The sequence below is a fragment of the Aethalodelphis obliquidens genome, unplaced genomic scaffold (genome assembly GCF_003676395.1).
Source record: "Aethalodelphis obliquidens isolate GAN/ISIS:26980383/991018 unplaced genomic scaffold, ASM367639v1 scaffold83, whole genome shotgun sequence".
Lineage (NCBI taxonomy): Eukaryota > Metazoa > Chordata > Mammalia > Artiodactyla > Delphinidae > Aethalodelphis > Aethalodelphis obliquidens.
This window is the reverse complement of record NW_020838027.1, coordinates 3,740,303-3,762,152: the sequence shown is the minus strand read 5'-3', so window position 1 is coordinate 3,762,152 and position 21,850 is coordinate 3,740,303. Positions and strand designations below refer to the sequence as shown.

The 21,850-nt window shown below is 46.0% G+C and overlaps 1 protein-coding gene across 2 annotated transcripts in view; it reads left to right on the top strand.

Moving 5' to 3' along the window:
* Positions 1-13,527, top strand: part of PARP11 (poly(ADP-ribose) polymerase family member 11) — a 36,975-nt gene extending 23,448 nt beyond the window's left edge. For both annotated transcript variants that reach the window (XM_027093119.1, XM_027093120.1), the window contains 4 exons: positions 849-921; positions 1,001-1,131; positions 8,685-8,836; positions 10,577-13,527. In XM_027093119.1, coding sequence (XP_026948920.1) covers positions 849-921; positions 1,001-1,131; positions 8,685-8,836; positions 10,577-10,893 — 673 coding nt within the window. In that variant the 3' untranslated portion in view covers positions 10,894-13,527. The remainder of the gene's footprint in view (positions 1-848; positions 922-1,000; positions 1,132-8,684; positions 8,837-10,576) is intronic.
* The last annotated feature ends 8,323 nt before the right edge of the window (positions 13,528-21,850 follow it).

Below are 21,850 nucleotides of genomic sequence, written 5' to 3'. Positions count from 1 at the left end.
GTGATTACTTGGAATGGAGGCGAGAGGTGAGAAGTGAGAAGAGCAAGAGGTGAGAAGACCAAGGACTGGAGTGGGAGGGAAACCATCCACCGTTCACTTTTTTATACCTATTCATCTTTAAATCATACGATTGTGGGATCTTCCCAAAGTTAAAATGAGTTAAAACATACGCTAAAGATAGACTTGAAATTTATGAATGTCTTCCGTAGCCTGCAGTCACCAGAAAGGATTCCTATCAATATTATCAGTCACAGCCTTTTGCCATCCAGCTCGCCAAGATCATTGTCTTTTTCTGTGTTCACGTCCAGTGGCTTACACATGGTTCATGCGGACCGAGTGAGTTCATGCGGACCGTGCCGGGGGATAGGGGACAATAAAGAGGGAAAGCTTTAGGTTTGCGTTAGATCTTGAAGGATGTTGAGCGCGCGGCCGAGGGTTTTGGATGGTATTTAATAGGCAGTATACATCTGTTAAAGAGGTTTGTTTTTTTAATCAAGAATTTTTGATTTTCTTCTTGGAAATTCCTTTTCTTCACCTAAAATCTTCCTCCATTTAAAAGAAATTCTGAAAAAATAAGAAAAACAAGACCGAATTAAACGACTGTTTTTGAAATTTTAATGTTATGTAGGATTAGACGTTTCCCATCAGATTTCTTAATTCAGCCCCTAAAAAGCTGCACACAAGCAAATATTCAATAAATATTTTAAAATAAAGAAACCAAGGACTACACTTAATTGCATTTGTCACAATAGCGCAGCGTGGCAATTCAGCTCGGGAGAAAACGTCTAAGTCATTGACAGTGATTCTAATCAGCTTCTAATATTTTGTTTTGTCTTTTCTGTTTAAAGTTATATCTGTGAAAATGAGGCCATCCCCATGCCACTCCACTGGGAGAATGTGAATACCGACCTGCCCTACCAGGTGAGAGCAGCGCTGACCAGCTGCAGGTGGGAGAGATTGGAAAGGACCCCAGTAAAACTGTGCAAACTTCTCTTTCCAGCTCATTCCTTTGCACAATCAAACACACGAATACAATGAAGTTGCTAGTCTCTTTGGGAAAACAGTGGATCGCAACAGAATTAAAAGAATTCAGAGAATTCAAAACCTAGACTTGTGGGAGTTCTTTTGCAGGTGAGACAGTTTCTACTCTGAACCCCCTCCTTGGCCTCTGAGACTTTTACAGTCTCAGGGACAGTGAAGCGCAAATGTTTAATCATATTCATTGTCAGTGGCACCACCACGTGAGCTGTGTAGACGCACTGTGCGTGTTCTGACCTGGTTTTTCAGCTCTCTTCCTCATCCTCAGGGAGAGCTGCTCTGTAAGCCAGCACCAGCATCCCGTGCAACACTGTCCGACAGCCTCTTCTGCACTGCTTTCAGAGTTTCGAGCTGGGCATCGTGGCTGAATCAGCATTACCAGGGGGTCTGGGGAGCTGTTTAGTTCTGTTACTATGACTTTGTTGGCTCAGACTTCCCAGCCTGTAAGTCATTTGCTTGTTTTTAGTTTTGAAGGACATTGTAAAACGTACCTTCAAATTCCCTGCTTAGCCCAGAGTTTATGTTCTAGATTTGAAATCTCCATTCATTACTCAATTTAGGTTGGAAATGACCCATTGGATTGCTTGGTGTGCACTTAACCTAAAAATAAAGCCCATTACAAGAAACTTAACAGGTATTGTCCACATGAACACATCGTGCTGTAGTTTTTTGAATAACGTTATAATATAATGTAATAACAGTAATAAGCATTACTTAAAATAAGTGATTTTCTGAAATACTTTTATTAAATCTGTGTTCAAGGTTTGATTTCTAATATTTTTTAATACAAGCATTTAACCTTTAGTCAGGGAAATTTCAAGTATAGAGTCTAATGTCATGAACCCTGTGTATCCATCATCCTGATTTAACATTTATCTCGATTTACCATCATAATCTATCTCCTCTTTTGCTATGTTATTGTTGTTGCTGAAGTATTTTAAAGCAAATCCCAGGCCTTAACTCATTTCATTCTCATATACTTGAAAATGAGGCTGACTTTTGTTTGGTGATAATATGCGGAATTCTTTGATGCTTCTGGTAGGTCAGTTCCTACAGCCTGAGTAAACTCCAGGTTTTATTCTCATAATAGTTTATATTATAAAATAAGGGTTTTCAGCTTGTATTCTTTGTAATTTTGAGTCTTTGGGCCCAGCCCACTTTTATTTCTGACAATACTGAGTTTAACTGAGTTTAGGTTTTTTTGTTTCTTTGTTTTTTTAAATTTATTTTGGGCTGTGTTGGGTCTTCGTTTCTGTGCGAGGGCTTTCTCTAGTTGTGGCGAGCGGGGGCCACTCTTCATCGCGGTGCACGGGCCTCTCTCACTGTCGCGGCCTTCTCTTGTTGCAGAGCACAGGCTCCAGACGCGCAGGCTCAGTAGCTGTGGTGCACGGGCTTAGTTGCTCCGTGGCATGTGGGATCTTCCCAGACCAGGGCTCGAACCCGTGTCCCCTGCATTGGCAGGCAGATTCTCAACCACTGTGCCACCAGGGAAGCCCTGAGTTTAGGTTTTATTCAGGGGATAATGGAGGATGGAAGCCTCCGTCTTCTTTGATCTTATTCTCTCAGTGAGTAAAGTAAGTTTTCCTAAAATGTTCTGATGAAGACTTAATTCCTTCTTCTTAATCGGGCCTCTGAGGTGGAATTCCTGTCAGTCTTCCTCGTAATTTGAGACCTCAATTAATTCCTAGTGGTAGAAATTTCCAGCGAATCGCCAACACATCATATACTAAGAATCTCAGTGGAGATGTTTTTACTCTGTAGATGCCATTCATGATGTTATGTGAGGTCGGCCTATAGAAATCTGTGATGGGAAATGAACCTGCCACCTGCCATGACAGCAGAAAATACTGAGTCACATTTTAAGGACAGCCTGTCATTCTGATCTCTGCCTGAAGGACGAAAATAAACTCATCCACCCCATTGTCACGTAACCTGTGACTCACTGTACAGGTGGGAAGCCCACATGAGTCCAGCAGATAGATGTCAGTTTGCATGTTGTCCAGGCCTTCCTTCCTTCCTCCCTTCTTCCAGAAACATGTTCCAGAACCAGTTTTGTGCCAGGCACCGTTCTAGGCACTCGGGATGTAAGAGTGCACAGGACCAGAGCTTGGACAGAAGTAGGTTGTGTGTGGGGTGTCACGGAGCACTTCCTAAGCCAGTGTCATCTAGGCTGGATGCGGGAGGAGAGGGGAGGGCACCCCAGGCATCGGGAGCAGCACGGGCCAGAGATCGATGACGAGGGGGAATGTAGAACATTGAGAGGATTTCAAATAGGACAGAAGATAGGATGGATGGCGAGAGAAGATGCTAGAAAAGGACTCAGGAGGTAGAGCATGCAGGGGTTTGTGGGAGACCCACTGGGTGGTCGTGTGATTTTCTCCATCAGCCTTATGAGTTGGACTGACCTGGCGTCTGGGTCAGAGGGTTGGCACAGGCCAGGCCACGCGGGGCCTTGTAAACAAACTAAGGGGTTTGGGTCTTTTCCCTGGGATGGTGGAAAGCCATTGCAGGACTTCAAGCAAGAGAGTGATGGAGCTGGTGTGCATTTTAGAAAAATGATTTATCAGGCTGCACAGTGGAGAAGGCGTTTAAAGCAGTGGTTCTCAGGGGTGATTTTGCCTACCAGGGGCGTTTGGCAGTGCCTGGAGCTGTTTTTGATTGTCGTGGGGTAGGAGGCGGGGGCTACCACTGCATCTGCGGGGTGGAGGGCAGGGATGCTACACATCCTGCGAGGCACAAGACAGGCCACACAACAAAGAGCTCCGCAGCCCAAAACAGTCAGCAGCGCTGAGGCTGAGAGACTGGTTTAAAAGGATCACAGAAGGGTGACCAACCAACTTAGGAAATTGTTTCAGTTGTTACAAATGTGACACACTGGATGGCCTGAGCCAAGGTGCTCTCGGTACCACTGCAGTGAAGAGGACTGTTCTGAGATATTAAAGATGTAGAATGATGTTGCCTGGTACTCGATTTAATGTGCGTGATGGGGACACGCACATTAGGGGAGGTGGGGGAGATGGGAAAGATAGCTCCAGGGATTCAGACTTATTTGTTCTCATTGACTGAGGGAAATGGGTAGGAACGGGTTTTGGTCTGGGGAGGACGGGGCAGGGTTAGCAGTTGATACATGGGTTGGGAGCTCAAGAGAGCAGTGTAGACAGAGATAAAGGTTTTGGAGTTACTGGAAAGTGTGGGGTCATAGAAGCCAAAGGAATTGATAAGATGACCAGGTATTTTATGTCGATTAGGAAAAGAAGGGGGTAAGGACCAAACTCTGAAAGGGATGAACAGAGGACGAGAAAGCTCAGGGAGGAGACTGAGAAGTAACCACATAAAGTGGAAGAAAACCCATAGAATGTGGAGTCACAGGAGCCAAAGGAAGAACGTGGGTGACACAAGTATGTGTCATCCTCAGGGTCACATACGGCAGAGATGCCAAGAAAGATGAATGTTGAAAATGTCCTTTGGATTTTGCAATAAAATGTCCTTGGTACCCTAGGCGAGAGCACCGTTGGTAGATGCTATACTGTGTGTACAGCAAACGTTGACAACTGTTTCAAGGCGCTCGGCAGTGAAGAGTGAGAGACGTGAGAAGATGGTGATGTGGGCGTGGGACGCGTGCTTGGTTTTGTTTTTCGAATTTAAAGATGGGAGAGACCTGAGGATATTTACATTATTATAGGAAAGGACCTATGCAGAGGGAGAGTTTAAAAGACAGCAGAGGGCTTCCCTGGTGGCGCAGTGGTTGAGAGTCCACCTGCCGATGCAGGGGACGTGGGTTCATGCCCCGGTCCGGGAAGATCCCACATGCCGCGGAGCAGCTGGGCCCGTGAGCCACGGCCGCTGAGCCTGCGCATCCGGAGCCTGTGCTCCGCAATGGGAGAGGCCGCAGCAGTGAGAGGCCCAGACAGCAGAGAGAGGGAGGGGTAATGGGGTGGGATTCAGAGAACGCGGGTCAGAAGGAGAGAGACAGAGTGGTCCAGTTAGATATACAGATGAGGATGGGGAGGGGATCAGAGATGAGGTAGGTCAGGGAGTTCTCCCTGATACTTTGTTTCCTTGGGGAAGGAAGAAGTGAGGTCTCCTGCAGAGAATGAGGTGCTAGGGAGGGGGATGTGAGGGAGAGAGAGGAAAAGCAGAGAGAGGAAACAGCCACTGTGGAACACGGAGGGGAGAAAGAGCTAACCTGGGAACCATGGGGTCTCCATCAGTGTCGAGGGCTGAGCTGACGTGGGAATGTGCGGATATGGGGTGGGAACCATGGCGATGTTGTTTGATTGATTCCAGCCTCCCAATTCTAAAGCAGTGATGGGAGACGGTTGGATTGGTCCAGGGTTGGGAAGGATAAGGCAGCAGGAAATAAGAGCAGGGAAGGCTGCTGCTTTGTTAAGAATGCTGATTTAGGTGCGAGGTTCTCCATCCTGGCTGCCTGTCAAAATCACCTGGGGAAGCTCTTTAACCTGTATGGGCATCTGTCACCCATCCCAGAGCCACTGAATCAGAGCCTCTGCGTTCTGACAGTTTTATCTTTAAAAAGGTCTACAAGTGATTCTGGTGTTCAGCCAGGAGGGAGAACCGCTGTCTAAACTGGACGAACCTATTTCAGTCCAGAGCGCGAAGCTCTTCCTGCTGCATTTGGAATGTGGGGCACACCCAGCCTGGCCCGGTTGGCACCCTAGTCCCTGGGGGGGAGGGTACTTTTAAGACATCTTTGAGAAGTGGGTGCAACAGCATTTTCAGTAAGTTCAGAGATGAGTGTGGGGTTGGGCAAAGGTGGGCAGGGTGGTGGAGAACCTAGTTCGGTTTCAATCTGTGACTTTCCCTGAAGGTTTAACTGGAGCCCAAGAGGCCCTGGAACCCAACGTTAGCCTTTCTAGATCAAGGTCATAGTGTGAGTCTCCGCATGTCCTGGGTGCCTTGGCGATGGGCACTAAAGTAAACCGTGCACACCATGGGGGGTGCAGAGCTGTGATCACCCCATCCCATAGACGCTGTACCCATCCAGTGACTGAGCAGAGTTTCAGTGCCCACACTTCCGGCTCTTTCACTAACCACCACTTCATTTATCTTATCTAAGAGAGACTCGAGTGAATTTTCAAACCAAAGTTCATTCTAATCTGCACCTGAAAAGTAGTGCTGAGTGAATATCCTGATTATAGCGTGGATTCTAGTCATTACAGACCGTGAAGCTTAATATTTGAAGGACGTATGTTAAAGACATGTTTACTTAGAAAAAACCCGAATGAATTCACTGATGCTCCACTAACCAAGAGGACTGCCATAGTGGTAGGTGGATAAGGCCCTTAGACAGTGTAACTTGATTTCTACGAGTGGTTGAGAAAGGTCCTTACGATGGAGGCAAGATGGAGAGCTGGGTGCCGGGTGACCATACAAAGGGAAAAAGTAACATCTGGTTAAAAGTCTTATCAAAGAGTAACTTGAATGGCATGCATGCTTTCCTCTTGAGCCCTTCCACATCTCTGTCAGGAATGTGGATGAAAATGTAGGAGACTTGCTTATCACGCTTGTGGAAGGTTCAAAACTAGAAGGGGAAGCTTACTTGTAGGGTGAATTAATCAGGAGTCAGAAAGACCTTGGAAGATTGAAACAGTGAGTCTAAACAAATGTGATTATCTTCTCTTAAAAAGATTTTATTCTTAGTTAGAAAAGCAACAAATGTGCATTGTAAAAAAAACAAGGCAGACAGTACATAAAGGTCTAAAAAGAAAGTTGGCATAATTTGTTCTTTGTGAAAACATGCTGGCTTTTTCTGAAATAAATGTTTGTTTAATGCACATCCTCCCAACGTCATGCTTAATGGTCTGAGAAGACTGTCTCCAGTAGATGAAAGCGTATGCATTTGAATTTTGATACATGCTGCCAGAGGGCTCTGAGAAGGACCGTGTGCATTTCCATTCTCTCATCATTTAAGGGCAAGCGTCCTTCCCCCCAACCCCGAACAGTCCCTAAGCTGCCTGCTCTTTATAAATTCTGTACTTTTAAAATTACTATATCAAGATAAAGCTTAATTGAAATAAACCTATTGCGTGAGATTTAGAAATCAGTTGCACAAATGTGGCGAGTGGAGAGAAGCCTGCTTTGGGAAAGCGCCAGCAGTTTTAACTGACTGCAAGCTTCCATCAGTAGCATGATGCCTGGTGCAGAGCGAGCTCAGCTGGGCGCCGTCCCACGACATCTAGGCCCTGTTTCTGTTTCTTCCCAGCGTTTTCGGACTAGAAGGTGTCCAGCAGATTCCTGCCCACTAAAGGCTGTCCAGGGTGGAGAAAGGCCTAGAAGCTATGCCATGGGAGGAATAGTTGAGACAGTGGCGTCTGTTCGCCTGGGGAAGGAAACCTATCAGTGTCCAGAGTTATTCCTGGATACTTGGAGTTGTTTTGTGTTAAGTGTTTGGTTGTTCTGTGTTCAGAAGGGAATAACTGAGACGACAGTAGAAGGACCAGGGAGGCAGGTTCTGGTTCACCGTCGGGGGTGACTTTCTCACGATTACAGCTGATGGCCAGTAGATTGGCCGCTGTGCAGGGCGGGGAGCGCCGGGGGCGGGGCAGCTCTCATTGCAGAGCTAACGGGGGAGGGTTCTTTTTCATCTTTAAGACATCTTTTAAATGAAATATGTTTAAATGAAAATGCAGCCAACAGTTTACAGACACCCATGTACCTACCAATCAGATTTGACATTTTAATATTTGTGACATTTTCTTCATCTTTGTGTCTGGGTTTTTTTTTTTTTTTTTTTAAGATACACAGCATTAGAGATCAAGGTGGAGTGTTTCCCCCATCCCCATCCTCTCCTCCTTCTTTCGCCCTCAAGTTGCTGTGATACCTTCTTATCCATGTTTTTATATTTGTTATACCTATGTTTGTATACCTCTACAATATGCATTATTATTTTGAGATAGAAGTCTCTTTTTGCATCATTCTTTTTACATTAAACATTATTTTTCAAGAGGTATCTATGTTAATACTTATAGATCTAGTTCATTATTTTAACTTTCATGTATAAATATATAATTATTCATTTTGCTGTGAAAGAATTTTAGGCTGTTTTCAGTTTGTTTGTTTTTTTACTATTACAATAAGTCCTACATTGAATAGCATTTTATGTGTTGGAAGAGGATTGTCCATTGGCAAGAGGTTTGAACTGGATGGCTTCATGTCCCTTCCAGCCCTAAGATGCAAAGTTCCGTTCAGTTTAACCAACATGTCCTACCGTGGGGATAAAAAGATTAAGGCATGGTCCGTGCTCAAGGAATTCACTGTTTAAAGACTCTGTGAACTATGTATTATTTACTGTTTGTAGTGTCATTTTTAGGCATCTGTAAAGCTTGGCTGGTTTAGGCGATCAGTCACTTTACTATGATGGGGCATTGTCTGGGATATCTATAGTTTTTGGTATAATTTTCAACATTCAGTGTCAATATTAACTAATAATTTTTGATGAGATGATTTATGTGTCCAAGATCATTTGAGATTATTTTTTTTTTCCAGAGCTATTTGTCCACTTATGATGTATGTTAAAGAACTGTGTTCTGTTTTACCCTTTCTGTTGAGGTTTGCTCCTTGAAAAATTAATAATGCCACTTATGGTAGATATCTGTGTGTTTTGTGTCTGTGTATTGTGTTTTTAGGAAAAAGGCTCAGCTCAAGAAAAAAAGAGGCGTGCCCCAGATTAATGAACAGATGCTGTTTCATGGCACCAGCAGTGAATTTGTGGAAGCAATTTGCATTCATAACTTTGATTGGAGAATCAATGGTATACACGGTGCTCTCTTTGGAAAAGGTAACTATCAGAATCCAGTTGGAGCGCTAGAAGAGAATCTCCTCTCCTGAGAGAGGATTGACTGTTTGTATCTCAGGGGCTTGAGAGTCACTAAGTTAAAAGTTACTGTACTGGGTTCCTGGCACACCCTCAGAGTTTCTGAGACACCGAAAAACCACTTCCTGCGTGTGCAAGATGGAAGGAAGACTTTTTACACCTCTACCAGATTAGATAACCCTCCAAGTCCCAGTCATTCAGATGGGGCATCATGTCCAGATTAGCTGATTTTTGCATGATGACGTTTACTTTCCATGCATAAGTCCTTTCCATGGATAAACCCATACAGTGAACTGTTTTATGTCAAGTACACAGAGCACTATAAAATAAATCAATTAATGTGTACATTGTACGTAGGTCTATTTTTTTTGTTTTGTTTTTAAAAAAATGATAGGTAGGAATATTAATGAGCATGGGGGAAATCCTCGCCTTTTTTCTAATGTTGTGAAAGTCTAAGTTCTCCAGTTTGTGCTCACTACTCAAGCAAACTAAGGAGAGGGGAGGGGAGAAGGGAAGGGCTGGGCATTTCTCTGCTTGGTCCTTATTTTGTACCTTTCCTCCAGCAAGAGAACTGGCTACCACTCAGGATCAGGAGGTGCTACATTTTTTTCTTTTTTTTTTTTTTTTTGTGGTACGCGGGCCTCTCACTGCTGCGGCCTCTCCCATTGCGGAGCACAGGCTCCGGACGCGCAGGCTCAGCGGCCATGGCTCACGGGCCCAGCCACTCCGCGGCATGTGGGATCTTCCCGGACCGGGGCACGAACCCGTGTCCCCTGCATCGGCAGGCGGACTCTCAACCACTGCGCCACCAGGGAAGCCCATGAGGTGCTACATTTTTAAGAGTAAATTAATTTTTAAAATAACGACTTTAAAGGCCATCCCATTTATTTAACTGTAAGAGGATCAGAAAGGTGTTACATTAAGTCCCGTCGGATTTGGGTAATAGGAGACTTTGCAGTTCATTTCCGAAATGTTTTAGGGTAAGTATTCCCTTCATGATGTCAGCCTCCTAGGCCTACCCCTTTGGAAGAGTCGGATTCTTCGTGGAGGTTTCCTCTTTAGGCAGCGGACAAGTGAGCTTGTCCTTCTGGAACGTTCAGGTGTGAATAGGATCACACTCTCCAGAAATCTTTTCCTGGATATGGGGTTCTCTCAGCTCCAGAAGTATTATTGAACAGTTACCCGGTAGCACAGAAATGTGATGTCTTGGGGTTTGAAATCATCTCTGCAGACCCTTGGCTTCACTGTGCTCTCCAGTGGCTGCTTGGATGGGTGGGTGGTGGATGGGGAAAGGGTGGAAGGAAACAGAAGTGGGAGGGAGGTCCGAGCAGTGACAAGGCAGGTCCTGTCACTTGTGATCACAGAAACCATTTGTATCCATCTACGTACTGGATTTCTTTATGAGGCTCTTTTTGAAAACACAAGTCTGGTTGCTACGTTTTGGTGGGGACGGGGCTGGTGGTGGTGGTGGGGACTCTGGTCTGTACTGACAGATCTATGCCAGTGGCAGCCTGCATCACAGCTGTCCATAACAGACGGATTTCTGTTCTTTTCTTTAAAACCTACCGGCGAGGAAATTCCATGTCTATTCCTGTTACACAATTCTGTGTGTCTCCCCGCCCTAACAATCACAGTGTTTTTTTTGCTTGTGTTTCATACACTCCTTGGAGTAATCTTGGCTCTTCGGGCTCCTTTTTGTTTAAGGAACCTATTTTGCTCGAGATGCTGCTTATGCCAGCCGCTTCTGCAAAGATGACGTAAAGCACGGAAACACATTCCAGATTCACGGCGTAACCCTGCAACAGCAGCATCTGTTTAGAACGTACAAATCTATGTTTCTTGCCCGAGTGCTGATTGGAGATTACATAAACGGAGACTCCAAATACGTGCGCCCTCCTTCCAAAGACGGGAGCTACGTGAATTTGTATGACAGCTGTGTGGATGACACCTGGAATCCCAGGGTCTTCGTGGTGTTCGACGCCAACCAGATCTACCCCGAGTACTTGATAGACTTTCATTGATTTCATTTCCAAGCTTCCATGGTCGAAGAAGTTTTATTTTTCGCAGGGAGATCTGCTTGCCGGTCACCTAGCTGCTCAATGTTAATTATTTGATCGTTTTGAAACAGATATGAAAGAAAGGGGCCGCCCTATAAAAAGACATACTGACTTTAGGGTTGGTTTGTTGTTTGTTTTTGTCCATTACTCATCTTTGTTACAGATCGATACCATTGCTGTTTTAACACCTGGGGTGAAAGACAGCGCTCAGAACGCAATCAGCTGAGTCCCTCCATCTTTAACGTTTACATCCGTGTCTTCAGGGTAAATGTTTTCAGCTCAAATAGACTGATTCATATGTATGTTCAAAAAATAAAAATATAGGCATAAAGGTGTCCCTTCAGAGGAACTGAGCCTTTGTAAACGAATTCTGAGATGATGGTGCACCGATCTACGTGTTGCCTTGTTAGTCTTCCGAAGAGGGGTGGAATTCAAAACCTTGAAGCAGCCTGAGTACCTTGAGGGAAATAGAAACAAGAGAATCGTTGGCAGTGCTGCCAGACAAGCCAGAAGGGGAGGATCAGGACAGGGCGCCCTGCTCCCGGTGCCTTCGGGCGGCAGGCTGCACACTCGGCCTAGCCCTTCTCCTCCTCTTCTGCTGAACTGACTGTAATCAGCCCGCGCGTCATCCCCCAGCGCTCCTGAATTCTTGTACCAAGACTTACTGCACAAGGCTTTTATTGCATCTTCAGAATGAAACTTTTATTTATTATTTAAAACACATACTTTCCCTTTGTTTTGGGGTCCCTACAATGATTACTTCTAAGAGATTTTTTTTATCTGCCGCCCCCCCCACAGCTATTCAGCAAGGATTTATAAAATCCACACTTCTAAATCGTATCTCCCCATTTTGAATCGTCTGCAGAAAGCCTGGGATGCTTGGAACAAAGCTGGGTTACTCTTTTGAGCAGCAGTTGACAATCTGCTAACTCTCTTGAAAAGTTAGGTATAATGCATAATCGCGCCCAGTGGAAGTTTGCTTACCTGCTGCATCTGTTTGGCTCTTCTGTTTTAAGGAGGGCTGAGTGATGTTGGAACAGCCCCTCAAGCTATTCTAGCAGAGGCTGGACAGCAACAAGGCAGAGATGTCACACAGGAGTTTGGGTGTCAGGTGGGGGAATTGGCCATACGACTGTTAAGTGTTTTTCCAACCTTGATTTTCTATGATTCTACCTGAAAAAAAAAAGAACACTGGTATCTTTTCTGAGAAACCTTTTTCTAACTCAGTTTAATACTAAATTCCCTCTCCATCATCTTCACTCCGTTTGGGCTGAAAGGTAGTGAACGTAATTTAACTTCTCAAGAAAAATCCAGTAAATGTCTATGCCTGGGACGCTCGTTCCCTCACTTGAACTGGGAAGGCATCTAGGAATAATACAAATGAGGAGTAGGGAGCATGATTAGGTGTGTAATTCTTCAGCTGCCACATACCCCCAGATCCTCGTCGTAGCCCAGAGTACACGTGATTGTGCAGCCGAAAGTAAGTCGTGCACAGGGAGTACCTAGTGCTCAGGAAGTTGCATGTCCAATGCTTTGCAGTCAAGTGACAACAAACGCTTCCCAATTCTGATGTGCAGACTAACAGCCGGTTTCGATGAAGCGCTGTTAGTGTTTGGAAAGGACACATCTTAGAAACACGCCGAGGTCATCAGGGAAATAAAGGCGGGAAAGTCACCAGGCTGCCTTGTGGGAGGTGGCACACCGCTGCTCCGGACTCGCTCCCAAAAGAGGACCTTAGAGACATCAGGGAGTCAGATTCTGAAAAGCTCTTTCTTCTGCTTACTTGTTATTTGCATACAAAATGATGTCAAAATGGTCTGCACTTCAACACGGCTACCTTTTCTTTTTTTCCAACTTAACATGATTGCCTCTTGTATCACTTGAATGGGATAACTGTTGTAGCTTTGGGGGTTGTTACTCCTTTGGACACGTGCCGATCTGATCTACAGGAGACTAAGAGCCCAAGGTTGAAACTTGCAAGGCAACCGGTGTGAACTCTGCACTTCGCTAGCTGGCTCGTCTCTAGTAGGCAGAGTGCCCTGCGATAGACACTGTGAGTAACAACTGTGCTGTTATTCATGTCTGAGACCCTACTCCAACTCCCCTTTTATAAGAAAGGGCTGATCGTGATGACCTTTTTAAACGTGATAGTGTTGAGTTCGTCAATGTTAGTGTTCTCTTTGTTTTCATCAGTAGATCGAGTTGAGAATCGTATCATCAGTGTAATCAGACCAGACACCGCCGTTTGCCATCTTTTCTCTTGTCCTCACATAGTGTTGGGGGTGGGAGTGGGGAGAGAAACATTCCAGAGTCATGAATAAATGATTTTTAAAATTCTGCATTAAATACACTCCAGCTGATAGTAACTCTTCTTTTCCACTTTGGTAATATCAGCCTCAGGGTGAAAAAAAACTGTGTTTATAAGAAACAGTCTCCTAAATCTTGGCGGTAACGAACAGGAAGGTTTTGTATTAATGCCAAATACAAAATACAATAGACTGTTCCAGTGAGGGTGGTCAAGACTTGGGAGCCATGTTGGATGTATGAATGTATTGTTTCTACGTGGAGTGATTAAAGCTTTCCGTAGCAGGTCCTGGAGGTCTGTGTGTGCCATGATTCCTGTGTCTCATCTCCATCTTGCGTTATTTAAGTTTTCAACTCAAACTTAGTGGACTCCAGAGGTGGTGGTTTCCTGTAACTCTTATGTAACCAACTTGCAGGTGGGGGAAGACCCTTGCTCTCAATTTGAATCATCACGAGCACTAGCTAAGCATATAACCCGTGGGGAACAGCATTTACTCCGTGCAACTGAAAATTCTGAAATAGACCAAGGCCTGGCGCCTTTGCTCTCAGTGGCTTCTGGCACAGAGGAGCATTCTGGAGGGTGTCGGCCGTCACCCGAAGAGCAAGCTACCTGAGTCCACCAACCTCCAGCCACTCCCGGTATGTCCTTTTGAAGTACGTTAGACACTTCACTTAATCATTTAAGCTTCTGTTGGCCAAAAAGGAAGGTATCAAAGATACCTTAATTGTAGAGCTGCGAGAAATGCAAAGCAGAATGACTAAGGCTTATCTACCCATGGAAACAGTCAAGATTTCCGTTCGCTAAAACCGTGTCCCAGTCTGTCTAAATGCCGGACTATTATTGAGATTCATTATGATGAAAATTCACCTGAGCTTTGATGATGTAGAAAAGTGACACCTTTACAGAATTGTGCCTAAGCCATCCAGGTATTTGAGGTCACCTCCCGGGTCACCAGGAGCAGTGCTAAAAACAGTCTTAATAGTGAGCGGTCCTGCTCGTGCTTCTGTCCCAGACTGCCCTCTGGCCCCAGGGAAGGAGGTTTTATTTATTGTTCAACAAACATTTTATTTTGCGTAAAACAGTCCACTTCTAGATGAAAGTATACATTCTGTACTTGTAAAGAGAAAAAGGAAAGGTAATGAAAAGATAGCAAGGAAAAGAAAAACAAAAACCTTGTCAAACATAATTTTTGATCAGAAGCTTTAGCAAAGTGATTTTGCTTCATTTTACCCCTTTGCACTAAATGCAGGAAGAGGTTTGGTGAAACAAGCCGCCCTGCCTCACTCCCTGTGAATAATTGGATCATGATGCTTGGGCACCGCTGACGGAAGAAAGGAACGTTTTAAAGAAATATGAGGTACCTGGTTCTCGGGGGCTGCCTGGTCAGTGAGAGTGATGTATAAGGGAGAGGTGAGCCCAAACGTCTCGGAAAGGTGTTCATAGCTCATCATTAACCCTCACTATTCCGCAGGAGTAGTTTTCTTCTCATGTTTTCCCAGACTCCAGGCTGGGAGCTAGCTGGGGAGCTGGTTTGGTCCCTCTCTTCCCCCGCCCCCGCTCCTCTGCTGCCCTGGGCTCCATCCATCCCAGGTTAGAAGGTGTCTTGCTTATTCCTGACACCTGCCGGCTCCTTCCTTGCTGTGACTCAGCTCAGCCTCCTGCTGTAAGATTATGTAATGCGTTTTCTCAACTCTAATTTCCTGGCTTTTGTTCCTCAGCCCTGCAGGCTATGAACTTGGCTTTTATTTGAACTTTCTCCCTGTGTGGCTGTGGATCTAAGAAATTAGCACTGGTTTCTTGTGAGAACGGAGCATAGGGCCTTGCCAAAGACATTTGTGTTCCCTGCAGCCTTTTAGCTTTGCTGTACCTTCTATGGAGACGCTGCACAGCAGGCTGATTCCGGCTCTCATCTCACTATTTAAGCCAGCTCAGGGGAGTCACAGTCCAGAATTGAATCCAGATCATCTCTGCAATCTTAGCCATAAATCCAGATGGTGCTTCTTGTGTTTTCCTGTTCCTGTTTAAGAAATACCTTGTCCTGAGAGGCTCCTTACACTTTAGTATCTCCTCGGGGCACACGTGGAAGCTGCAGGCATTCTAAGTCCACACTCGATGGCATTCTGAGAGAATCAGTATTCCGGCCCAGTTCCTCCTCTTTATTCCTTTAAGAAAAAGATCAAGGAACTTCCCTGGCGGTCCAGTGGTTAAGACTCCACGCTTCTACTGCAAGGGGCACGGGTTTGATCCCTGGTCTGGGAACTAAACTCCTGCAAGCCATGCAGCCAAAAAAAAAATCAAGCCCCGCCTTTTATTTTTTAACATCTTTACTGGAGTACAATGGCTTTACAATGGTGTGTTGGTTTCTGCTGTGTAACAAAGGGAATCAGCTGTACGTATACATATCAAGCCCCATCTTGAGAGTGCCGATCTGAGTTTTCTTTCTGGCTTTGCTCTTTGGCTCCGTGTCACCTTGGATAACTCACCAGAGGGGGAAGGTCACTTCTCAGAAGGTGAAGTCTGTGAAGGACTGACCGGACTCTTGTTAGAAGAAAAGCCCATGGGTGGATTTCTCTAGGCAACACCTGACCTGACTGAGGCCCAGGAGGCAAGCGTTGGGATGGGAAGGGAAAGGGATTGACCTGGTTCTCCCCAAATCTCCCGCCACTCAGTCTGTTCCCCCTTGAGTTCACGACTCTGAGTTCCCGGGGTGTGCCCGGCAGTGACCGAGCCAACACAGCCCTGCCCTCGCGGGACTTACCGTCCAGCAGGAGGACACATCCTGAACTGTCACAAGAGCCACCAAAAGGGAAGCTGAGGCCACTCGGGAGCCTGTGACAAAGAGATGTAACCTGTCCCGGGCGTCAGAGGAGGCTTCCCTAAGGAGTGACATCTGGATGTGGAGACCCAAAAGAGGGGTGGGCGTTAGTTAGGTGGATTCTGGATTCTGGCCACACCCAGCTACCCTACCAGGCTCCGGGAGATGAGGGACGAGGTGTGGGTGGAGGCCCGTGGAGCACTTTTTATCATTAAAGTGAAGGTGACAGGATCAAAGCCACTTAAAGAACCAGAAAGTGTTGCCCTAATGCCTGCACTGGCCCTGGCCCTGGGAGCCGGCCTTCAGGGAGCCCGGCCAGCGCTGGGGTTACCTGGGGACAGCAGCGGGGCTTGCGAAGATTTTTACTCAACTTACTAAATGTCCAGATGCGCGTTAGGCAGAGTTGTTACTTCCTGCCCCCGGGCCTTTGCTCATGCCTGCCTGTCTGCCCCCTCCCGCCCTCCCAGAACACACGCTACATACCTCCTACCTTCAGAGTCCTGTTTATCTGAGGCTTGGGCTCTGGAGTCAGAGGACCTAGTTGAACCCTAGCGCCACCACTTGCCAGCTGTCTGACCCTGGGGAGGTTACTTCACCTCCTCATGTGTCAATAGGGATAATAATAGTGCTACCTTGCATGATGAAATGACGTCTGTGAAGTGCTTAGGATAACGCCTAGGGAAATATTATCGGGTGTTAATATATAAGACCCTTCCTCTTTCAGGAAGTGTTCTGTAACGAACACAACTCTCACAGCCCTGGGATCCTTACAGGATCCACGCTGCACTGGGGTTCTTTTTGTTTCTCCTTAACATTTACCTGGTCAATGCCCTTCGGCCAGACACTCGCAGAAGCAGCCCTGGAGCTAAACAAGCAGGGTTGTAGTGAGTGAGAGTCCAGACCAGGAGCGGTGGAGTGTCCCAGGAAGAGGGGCTTAGAAAGAGCTTATTGAGGATTGGGGGAACATCTAAGGAAATGGGGCTTTGCCCTAGATGGGAGGCTGCCAGGAAGCAGACAGGCAGGTCTACGATTAGGTCTTATCTGCAGGAGGGAGAGACAAGCCTGTGGATAGGCTGCAATTTGTAAAGCAGCAGCAGCCCTCGTGTGGCTGAGGGATGGGTGTTTGGTGTTCTGTGGGTGGCACACTGACCTTATTTTTGTCTGTGCTTAGACAAAATTATGAGGTGGCCTTGCTGTGTCTCATTTGGTCATAGTCTCCTTGTAACCTTGCCCAAGGTTGGCATTCCGTGAGTTTATGAGCAATGGGAGAATAACATGGCAGTGCAGTTGCCAGGCGAGGTTCTAAGTGTCAGGGGCTGTTCTCTTTTTCTCTCTCAACCTATTAATGAACTATTTATTTGGACTAGTTTTCTTCTCCCAGGGAAATTGTAAGTGAATATATTCATTCATTCAACAAAGCACTAGCTGAGTATCTATCTGGCCTAGGTACCAGGCACGGTGTCAGGTAGGATACAGTGGTGAAAACCCTGCCTTCCTTCAAGGAACTCAGAGTCAGGCATAAGGGAGATTTAAAGACTGTCTGTGTCACTCCATTTTGCTAGTTGAAATGCCTTCTTCAACTTGCCCACCAAGAGATTCTCCATCCTGTCTGGAACTCCCAAACGTCCAAGCCCTGCACCCACGAGGCGGGGCTAGAAACTCAGCGTGAAGTTTAGACCTGCCACCCCTCCCCGTACCTTGCACCCCTCGGACTGTGTCTGCCCAATAAAGATACCCAGACCGGGTGTCCTGCGTGTTCCCAGCTGCACCCCTGTGCGGTCCACACTCAGGACGTGTAAGGGAACTCGACATCCTCACATCCCAACGCTGGACTGACTCCTCTCATAGTTTTCTCAGAAGGATATTTTAATTCAACAAACAACTTAATGTTTTCTGAATGGCTTTGCTACGTAGGGTGATTCTGTCTGGGTGGAGGACCGACACCACGATGCTGGGGGTTCCTAATTAGACTGGCATCTGGGCAGTGAGATGCTGTTGAGGGTGGAGCAGCAGGGCACTAGAGGGCAGCATCTCACCCCAGAGCCCAAGCTGCAAAGTCAGGAACTAAGCCTCAGAGAACAGGGTGGAAGGCCCCTCCAGAAGGTACCTGGTCTCCTCTGCCACGAGGTGGCGCCGTCCCTGGTCAAGTCCATCTGGGTCTGTATTCATCCCTTTTGTAATAACTGCTGGGAAAAGCAGGCCCCTTTCCAACAGTAACCTCTTCAAATGTTTTAGAATCTGGCCTGTCGGAAAGCGCTTCTCAGATAACCTCTTTACGTACTATCATTGAATCCTTGAATCCTATTTTCTTTCCTTTTCTCATGTGAAATTTTATGTCATCCAGCAGATAATTTGGGGATACTTTCTGAGTCCGTAAATACAAAGATACCCTTCAAACCTTCCCTCTTCAGGCATCAAATAAAGTAAACTCACAATCTCGAATCCTGTAACTTCTCTCTTGCTTGCTCTCTACCTCCTTATCTCCCCATGAGGCTGCCTCCGGGGATGCCCTGTGTCGTCATTAAGTTATGGAGCCCCAGAGTTTCACCATCCTCCTTGGCACAGATAAGAGACTCACCTTCTTACAATTGTAAAGTCACCACCTCGGAACACTGCATATCTGTGCTCTTTACCAAATGTGTGTCCAAAAGTTGGGCCATAAACTTAGCTTAAAATTGGAATCTATGACATATCAACACACATTTCTGAAATACTTTCTCAAAGTCCGAGGGATTGAACTTGGTACACTGCAGATTTTTTAAAGGTAAAATTTCATACCGTTCCTGTGAAACTGAGGTGGGGTCAGGTAGTCATTTGTCACTGCTGCGAGGACAGGAAAAGCTGATTCCCGGGTCATGTGTCAGTCTCAGAGCTGGCAGAGGTCCCAGCCACAGGCTTTGTGATCATGGGGCCAGCGATCCGTCTTTTACTGTAACTTCGTTGTAATGTGGCTATAGCTGCCTGCTCTGGGCTCTTATATCCTCCATTTAAAAACTATATGTATTACAAGGTCAACATTTAAAAACTATGTGTGTCCTGGGTTTAGCATTTTCTGTTTGCAAAGCAATGTGATGTAATGAAAAACATAAGTTTCAGAGTCAGACCACTGCGTGTTACAGACGCAGCTTAGCCACTTTCTAGCCACGTGGGCTGGGAGAAGTCGCCCAGCTTCTCTGAGCTGCTGTCCCTTGTCTTTTAAGGCTGCTGTGAGAATCAGCCGAGACTGGGCTATGAAAGCGCTTGGTACAGTGTCTGATGAACACTGGCTGCTCCACACTTAGATACAGTTTTATCCCTGGCTGAGCTCTTCCCAGAGGAGGGCATCTGTCAGGCCAGGGTGAAGGCCCAGAGGCCTGGGAAAAGTGACAGTGGAGAGCTAGTGTCAGGTCTCAGCACAGGCCTTCGTCTCTCAAGGAGCGTTAAGAGCACAAGATGCAGGAGAGGAAAACCAGGCACGGACAGGCCAAGCGGCACGAATAAGAATCCATCTGTGACTGAGATTCCATCCCCCGGCTTCCAGACAGCCTGGTGGGCTGGGGGCGGAGCAGGTTGGTCTTCGTACATTTTCATCATCAACAGTGACAATAGCACCTAATGCTTTGGCTCCTCCTAGATTACCGTGGCCTGCGTTAAGAACCTGCCGTCAGCGACTGTCAGGTCCTCAGGGCCAGTTGTAATTTTGCTTCTCGTCTCCTCTGGCAGAATCTAGCTCATCGTCTTAATATGCGCATGTATATTCGTGGGCTTCACAGTGACCTGCGTTAACTTGCATCTCATCTTGGCTCTTCCCCAACCTTGGCAAGTCACTTCCTCCCCCTGGGCCTCAGCTCCACCTCTGTAACATGAGGGGGTGGTCTAAGGCCCATTCTAGCTCTTGTCTTCTGTGATCCACAGCTCTCAGTCTCTCAGAGCCGCCAAAAATAAAAACAAGGTCACTCCTGCAAAGCAATTTATGTTCCCAGTTCTCCCAGTTTAGCATCAGACTTGGACCATAAAAAGGAGGGTAGACAGAACACTAAATAATAAGCAAAGTATACTAAAGGATGAAGTAGCAGAGATTGAGGGTATTTCAGTGGAGCCAGAGGTTTGTTTTTGTTTTTTTTTTTTAAATATTGGCTATATTACCAGTGCTGTACAATATGTCCTTGTAGCTCTTTTATTTTATTTTTATTTATTTTTGCTGAACCGGGTCTTAGTCGCGGCACGTGGGATCTTCGTTGCGGCATGCAGAATCTAGTTCCCTGACCAGGGATCAAACCCAGGCCCCCTGCACTGGGAGTGCAAAATCTTACCCACTGGACCACCAGGGAAGTTCCTAGCCAGAGGTGTTTGAGAGAAAGTGGACGCTCTTGCCAGGTGACCTTTGAGAGTCTGGTCCATTGTAATAAGAGGAATGATACCAACTGGGGGTGTTCCCTGCTGCCATGCAGGTTAGATGACATCCACAGGCAGGGAGCATCCTCATAGGGAATCTAGATTTCGAGGAATTACCCCAAATGTCTGGGGCTGTGAAGCATAAGGTAACTGGCACAACTCTGGGTGCTAAGTCCCCACCTAGAGCAGAGGGAGTGCAATGGCTTCGCAGGAGCTGGCTGGCTGACTTCATGCCTTCGTCTTCTATGTGAGAAAGCAAATTGCAGGGGAATGACATGGGGGGTCATTCTGAATAAATTCTAATGCGTATGCAAAGTTAGATCACTCAAAACTAAATGCTCTTAATTGTAATGACAATTTACACAGCACAACTGTCTGGAATCTTTGCGGCTGAAACCTGCTAATCTAGGGAAAAGACTCAGGACTGAAAAACAGGCATTTGCCTTGTTTAGCATGTAGCCAGCTCCACAGGTACATTGTCCATTCACTTGTCAGTAGCGCAGGGTGCACTTTGGAGCCCAGGGAAGATGAAAGTCTGTTTACCGTTCGGACTAATAGGACAGTGAAGAAGCTTCAAAAGTGTATGGCAATATGGGGCAATGGTTGTTACAATAGGACAGTGAAGAAGCTTCAAAAGTGTATGGCTATATGGGGCAATGGTTGTTACAATAGCATTTGGCGAACTTGAATAAAGTATTTTGGATGGAAATAATGAAACCAAATTCACCCACTCATTAGCCTTTAATTCACTCTCATTTCCTAGAGAAAAAAAAAGGAACTAAGGAGTTTTGGTAATGTGAAGTTTCAGCTATTAAAACTACCAAATGAATTCTCGAAAGTAGAAACTGTTCATTGTTGCTTTAGTCGTTAAACATCACAACAGCGTCCTACCGTAGAGCACAAAGAACTATATTCAATATCCTATGATAAACCATAATGGAAAAGAATATATAAAGAAAGAATGCATATGTATATATCACTGAATCACTTGGCTGTGCAGTAGTAATTAACACAACATTGTAAGTCAACTGTACGTCAATAAAAACATTTCTTAAAGAAACCACAAAACATTGATGACCATCCACTGTGTGCCTGGGGATAGCCTTTCACGTACCAGGCCCAGTGCTGGAACTGACTTCAGAGATGACAATGGATGGTCCTTGCCTTCCAGGAGCTCTTGGCCTCACAAAGAGACACACAGGTCAACAAATAAATGATAATTCCTTGTGATAAGTGTTGATCAGAGAGATGAATTCACATGTCCTGGGAAATACAAAGGGGTCAGACGCACCTGGAGAGCAGGGTAGGTTTAACCTAAGGGTAAGACCACTTTCTACCTCGATCTTGAAGGAAAATACAGGTGACAGAGTGAAAAAAGATAGTCCAATCCAGGCAGAAATGAGCGTGTGTGAACATGCGGGGCTGGA